At 45.2% G+C, this 6,358-nt stretch overlaps 1 protein-coding gene across 2 annotated transcripts; it reads left to right on the top strand.

Moving 5' to 3' along the window:
- Positions 1 to 335: 335 nt before the first annotated feature.
- MTRES1 (mitochondrial transcription rescue factor 1) lies at positions 336 to 4,998 on the top strand. 2 transcript variants are annotated; one of them, XM_074581012.1, is made up of 5 exons: positions 359 to 456; positions 1,008 to 1,045; positions 2,101 to 2,539; positions 3,349 to 3,421; positions 4,540 to 4,998. In XM_074581012.1, the coding sequence occupies exons 3-5, from the start codon at positions 2,109 to 2,111 to the stop codon at positions 4,714 to 4,716; spliced, it is 681 nt and encodes a 226-aa protein (XP_074437113.1). In that variant the 5' UTR covers positions 359 to 456; positions 1,008 to 1,045; positions 2,101 to 2,108; the 3' UTR covers positions 4,717 to 4,998. The 2 variants fall into 2 exon arrangements, with proteins under 2 accessions (XP_074437115.1, XP_074437113.1); XM_074581014.1 differs by lacking the exon at positions 1,008 to 1,045 and having other exon boundaries at positions 336 to 456.
- Positions 4,999 to 6,358: the final 1,360 nt, after the last annotated feature.

Here is a 6,358-nt window from a genome sequence, read left to right as displayed (position 1 = left end):
GGGTGGCAGAGCACTGGAACAGGCTGCCCAGAGAGGTGGTGGAGTCTCCATCTCTGGAGACATTCCAAACCCGCCTGGACGCGTTCCTGTGCAACGTGCTCTGGGTGACCCTGCTCTGGCAGGGGGGTTGGACTAGCTGATCTCCAGAGGTCCCTTCCAACCCCTACCATTCTGTGATTCTGTGACATGGGAGGTGTGTAAAATAATAACAACAAAAAAAACCAATGTGAAAACCGTTTAACGTGATTCCAAAATCAGACTTGGAGAGCGGCATCGGCGGTGGGGGAGGCAGACCCCTGCCCGGCGGGGCTTGCCCGGCTCCGCTCCACCAGGCCCCGGCCCCGGCCCCGCCAGAGGGCGCCGAGCCCGGGCCGAGGCGGCTCCGCCTCCGGCCTGCGAGCGGCGGCGCGGGGACGGCAGCGGCAGGCCCGGGCCCCAGGCGCCGGCAGGACCCAGGTAACCGCGCTCCGGCTGGCTGCCCGCTGCGCCCCGAGAGCCGGGCCGGGCCGAGCCGAGCCGAGCCTCCGGCGGGGGCGGGCGCGGGGCAGCGGCCGGCCCTGCCGCGGCCCCGAAGCGGCGGGGCCAGGGGAGCTGGCGGGGATCGGCGGGGGTGGGCCTGAGCGCCGCCGCCGCCGGGGCTCCCTGGGCCGCCGACACCGAGGGCCCTCACGGCGGGTCAGGGACCGGCCCCGGGGTGGGAAGGTGTGTGTGTGGGACACTCCGCCACCACAGGCCGCGGAAGCTGGCGTGGACATGGCCGCCTGCTTTTGAACGGGCCTCCAGCCGTGTGTCCCCTCCCGAGGGGGCGGGCTGGGGGGTGAATGCCTGTCGCCGTTCGGGTTTCGTGAGGGGATGAGGCCGCCGTCCCTGTTGGCCGCCCTGGAAGCGCGGGTGGGGGAACGGGACGGAACACACGCTGCCTTCGCGGCCGGTTGTACGGGGAACGAAGTAAAATAGAGCCTTAATAAGCAATAATAATTGTTTGCGCGTTCAAATGACTCTTCTAGGAATTTGCCCCCAAACGGAGGAGAGGCGCAAGTCTTAGGTGAGGACTGCACCATCCTATATTTTAAACTATGTGTCATATATTTTAAGTTCACTTATTTAAATAAAAAATGTAAAAAAAAAAAAAAAAAAAGCCAAGGGCAGTTGTGGTTATTTTTATATGGCCAATAATTGCCCTCTTTGATCAGGGCTTTTTCCCAACCACAAAAACCGCCTCCTTCAAATTTCGGCAGAGTTCACTTGGGTGTGGGGAAAACAAGCGTCAGTCTCATGAAGAAACGCGTGTTTCCACACATATAAGGCCATAATAAAAGCCAGCGCTCCACCTAGCTAGGAGGGACTGTAAATCAGTTTCTAAGAGCGCTGGAAGACATTCCAGGGGTTTTGAGGGTGTTTCCACCTACTCGTCCCAGGTTAAAGACAGCTCCAGAGAGACTGGGGACTGGGGGACTTCTAGTACATGAGACTGGTGTTGCTGGCGTCAGTCCTGTTGCAGTACATAGTCCAGGGTTATTTCTCCTAAATTCTATCGTAATGCTGTATGCTATTTGGAGAAACGGGGGAACGTTGTGCGGCATCCTGCCACGCAGGAGTGTTGTGGTCCGAGCAGGGACTGAAGTTAAGCAGCTCTTGACGCTTCTGGGCTTACTTGCTTGTGGTATCGAGCAAGTTGCTTTTATTGAGAATAAGTCACGATAAATGTAGGTCTCCCTATGCTTTTCACGACATAGTTAACTTCGTTTCTCTGTCTTTTGTGAATTGTATTTCAGACGTAGGGAGGAAAACACCACAAATATGTTTGGACAGTTAATATGAAAGACCAGGAAAGGAATTATGAATGGGGTATTCCGCTGCGTTTTTTTATTGTTTGCTTTTCATCTGGTGTTTTCGTTCTTTGTAATGGTAGACAGCGTATGAGAAAGGCAGATCATAAAGCCAGTATAGTCTTGTGCTTATAGATGATTAATTGCTCTATAGGGAACTAGATAATCATCTTTTTATAGTAACTATTATGACGTACCCGGTAAAATGCTTCCAATAGTCAAAGCAGTTGCTCATTTTTACTTTTACTTATGCATGTTTGTTTTATTTTAGGGTATGCTATGACTGGCTTCAGACTCCCCATCGCTACTTTTAGGAAACTAAATGTCTGGTTTGGACTGTGGGAGAAATTCCCCTCTAATAAACTGTATCTCTCTTGGAGGAGAAGCGTATTCTGTACCTGTCAAGCAAGCACAGTAAACTACAGAAGATGTTTCAGCTTTTCCCCAGTAAAACTCAGTGCACTAAGACTTTCTCCAGAATATATCTCAGTACTTTCCCTGCGTAGCAAAAGTAACAAATGCTCTAAAAGGAACAGACAAACTGTACCAGAGGAAGAGGAAGAAGAGGATGAAGACGAAGAGGAAAACGATTTGGAAGATGAATTTGAAAATGACCCCAACGTAGTAAAAGATTACAAGGATCTTGAAAAAGTAGTGCAGTCTCTTCGGTATGATGTGATTGTGAAAGCTGGTCTAGACATTGCAAGAAAGTAAGTATGGAAGAAACAACCTACTGATGAGAAAGATGTCGTGCATCTAAAATTTGAGTTTTGATACCCTTTTATTGCTGGAATAACTCAGTATTTGAGGGGTTTTTTTGGTGTAGCTGTTTTGACTGCCTAAAAATATGTTTTGGATGTATGGGTGTTCTTCTTTGTTTCACCTTACCTCCCTTAAAACAGCCTGTTTTCTGCTTTTTGCTGTGTGTGGTATTTCTAAGATTGCTGAGGATGCATTTTCTGTTGGTTACTATTTATTTAAAATGAAGAAAATGCAAAATACTGCGCTAAATGATACAAAAAGTCATTATTTGAGATGGAGGGAGAAAAATAATATGCTACTTAATGGCTGCAGAAATAGGTGATGGCAAGTATCAACCTAACATACTAGATCAGCCAGGTAAATGTGCAGTCTATATCACAACCTACAGACGCCTTACATTGCAATGTTGTTAGCGCAGAATATTAATATAACTTGATCAATTAAAAATTATTAAGCTGGATGGTGCAGGAAAGGGGACATTATTCATTGGATATTCAGGAGATGGGTCTTTAGAAACAGCTTTTTATTGCTTGCACCTGTGGCACAGAGCAACTATATTATTTAATTTAATATCTATGAAAGACTTTATTTCCAGTTCTAGTCTGTCCTAACCTTAAATAGAGGTATCCTTTTTGATCAAAATTGTTGTGGTTGTGGAAATGTGCCTTGCACGTGAGTGGTGTTCTTGTGTATCTGCAAAGAATTGCATTTGGTCTGCTGCACACTGTAAATGCAATAAAACCTTGTTTTTCTTCAGTAAAGTAGAAGATGCATTCTACAATAATGAACTCAGGCTGAATGGAGAAAAACTATGGAAGAAAAGTAGAACTGTAAGACTTTTTAAAATTTAAATCTTTTTATACAGTACAAGAAAATAACTAAGGCATGACCTCTTCTTCTCCCTCCTTTTACTTGGGTCAGAAGAGCTAACCACTAAATAGCTCTGCAAAGGTGAATGAATAGCATTGCTAACTCCACTTCCAGCTTTGTGCGTGTGACTATGATTCCCCGGGTAAGACATTATTCCCTAAGGCAGGCAGGAGACTCGTGGTATTAGAGAGTAAAATCTAAGGCTGAAAGTCAGGAGAAGGCAGAGGGGAGCAAGGACAGAGCTTTCGAAGTTGCTGAAGGAAGTGGTGATGGATGTGAGATTGATGGAGTAGGAATGATTAAATCTGAGATATTGGTGGAGCCGGCACATGATTAAAGAAGAAGAGAAAGTTTGATGATAGAAAAGGATTGAGACTGGGGTAGCTCAGGAAATGTTTATGGTATCCGTAATAGAGCACACAGGAACACGGTTAGGGGAAGAGCCAGAAGGGCTGCAGGCCGTACTCTTCCACAAGAGAGCTCACCAGAATGGTGACAAACATACTTCTACCCACCCTTTATGTGAGGGTGATTCTAGGTGGCGGTTACTGTCATCAAAGGACAGTAAGAGAAGTTTTAATTCCCGATCTCCTGAAGTTAAGGCTAGTTTTGGGAGGCCTACTGCTTTTGTGACTTTCAAAAGGAACACAAACAGTCGACCAGCACTCTGTTTTTTAAAGCGCTTTAAACTGCTTTAAAGGAAGGAGGGAGAACTTTGCATTTTGCTGTTTTGTGTCTGTGTTGATACAAAAGGATTGGCAGGAAACACCCTTCAGGAAAAAAATACACTGCATTACACCTTTTTCACAGAGTTAAGTGTCGGTTGTAGAACAGGAAGGGTAAAGCTCTCGGCAGAGAAGGTCACGAGACATTTAATTGCTTTTTGCCAGGGCTTTCCTAGAAGCTTATAGCTGGAGGATTTATAATGGGTCTAGTATTGCCTGCCTTCCTCCTCTCCTGTGAGATAAGAATATTAAATGGAAAGAAAGGAACAAAATTAAAATTGGACATAGGCTGCGGGGATTTGTTTTCCCCAGGGAATGTTTATAATTGCTCATCTTCTCTTTTCTGTTTCTAGGTGAAAACTGGTGATACGCTGGATCTCATAGTAGGTGAAGATAAAGAAACAGGAACTGCTGTAGTGATGCGGGTAGTCTTAAAAAAAGTATCTAACAAAACTGAAAGTGAAAAATACAAAGTAATTCTGAGGCGTTGGAAAAACCTAAAAGTGCCCAAACAGGATGTACTTAAGTAACAGGGGGTTGCATGTGGCAGCATAAGATTTTTGCAGAAAACTATATTTGTTGTCAAATATGAATTTTGGTTAAACAAAATTACAGTACCCTTTTTTAAGGGCTTGTGTTAGAATGTTACCTCCCTCTGCCGTGTACATCAATATTCATGCAATAAGCCTGTCACTTTTTGCTGTTAGTTTTGTTTCTGTGGGATAAAAGATCCAGCCCTTACATTTCCAGGCAGTTTCCTTACAGATGTTATATATAATGAACCAATAAAGGCTAATTTGATCACTGTTTAATTGCTGTGTAGTTTGGCTAATCAGAAAGATTACATTAAAGCTGACATCACAACAAGCAGAACTGCTTTCTTGATTTCATCTCTAGATTCATGAAAAAGGGATAATAGGGATTAAAAACCCAATTACGTAAAATTGCTTCCTTTTTCATTATTGGTTTCATCTTGGTTAACAATACCAACTCCGTGCTTGTATACGCTGCCGCTATACCAAGAATACAAAAGGATACTGATTGCAGCTGCGTATTTCTAAGCAGGAAACTTGCCGGTGACAGAGAATGAATCGTGGCAGAGAGAACTCTGCTCTCATGGAGGAGGCAGATCAGTGAGGAGCTATTTGGAGTACTGCTGATTTTTACTGTTCAAGCAGCCATGCAGAGGAAAATGAAATCTCAGTTTTCCACATACTCATTTCCGGGTGGCACTTAAGAGAATATTGAATACTTAGGTGATCTGAGCAAAGGTCAGACCATACTGTGAAGAAAAGCTCGTGACTGTATTGCTACAGGAAAATACTGTCACTTAGGACAGGCGTCTCAGGAGTCGGCAGTCCCACTTGCAATGTTGAACACACGCTTCTCCCAACACAGGCAACTTGTTGGATGAACTGTGGTGCAGGCAGAATTTTTATTCTGTTTATATACATTTAGACAGGCGCATGGAGGTGTGTGGCTACAGGAAAGCTGGACAGTAGGAGCAGGTAGGTACGGTTCATTCAGTTCATGGTCTGCAGAGGGAAGAAGATAGCCCAGAATAGATGTCCAGAGCGTACTCCAGGACCCTTTCTCTCGGGTGTTCCTGAAATCTAAATGGGCAGGCACGAATTTGCTGCTCACAAAGCAAACCTAGTGCTCTGGTGAAGCGTCAGAGTGTCAGGTACACAGATAAAAGCTCTGGTAAAGTAACGCCTGGATGTTGACTGCATACAATGTCTGTCTCGGAGGTGAGAGGAAGCAGTGGCGCTCACCTGGTTAGGGGCACGCGGGAACTGTTGGGCTCAACCACCAACAGCTACTCGATGGCTGTGTTTAAGCAGGCTGGACCTGCTGCTGTCCGTAGCCTTGGAAGTGGTGGCTGCTGAGTGCGGGATTTAAAATAATTTCTAGCTTTCTTCAGGCATAGCTACAAATCTGTGTTGTTTGGGGCTTTTTCTTTTTTTTAATGATTATGTAGATGTTTAAAGATGCAGATAAATATCTAGTTAATGTTTTAGAGGCATAGTGACCTTTTAAAAAAAACAATTCTTAAAAGGACATGATTCCAGGCTTTCCTGGGGGATTTTGGTGATCCTTACACTGCAGAAGTGAAGCAAGCGCCCGGAGGAACACGGCAGGCTGTATGTTCATTGTCCTCACTCTATTTGT

Source organism: Larus michahellis, chromosome 3, assembly GCF_964199755.1.
Source record: "Larus michahellis chromosome 3, bLarMic1.1, whole genome shotgun sequence".
NCBI lineage: Eukaryota > Metazoa > Chordata > Aves > Charadriiformes > Laridae > Larus > Larus michahellis.
Note: the sequence above shows the minus strand (reverse complement) of the source record. Positions and strands in the feature narration are given on the sequence as shown.

What these genes read in the sequence shown, in the direction of transcription:
- MTRES1 (XM_074581014.1), top strand. Translation starts at nt 2,109, where the DNA reads ATGACTGGCTTCAGACTCCCCATCGCTACTTTTAGGAAACTAAATGTC. An exon ending in GGTCTAGACATTGCAAGAAA is followed by an intron (nt 2,540 to 3,348) that starts GTAAGTATGGAA and finishes GTTTTTCTTCAG; the next exon opens with TAAAGTAGAAGATGCATTCT. An exon ending in TATGGAAGAAAAGTAGAACT is followed by an intron (nt 3,422 to 4,539) that starts GTAAGACTTTTT and finishes TTCTGTTTCTAG; the next exon opens with GTGAAAACTGGTGATACGCT.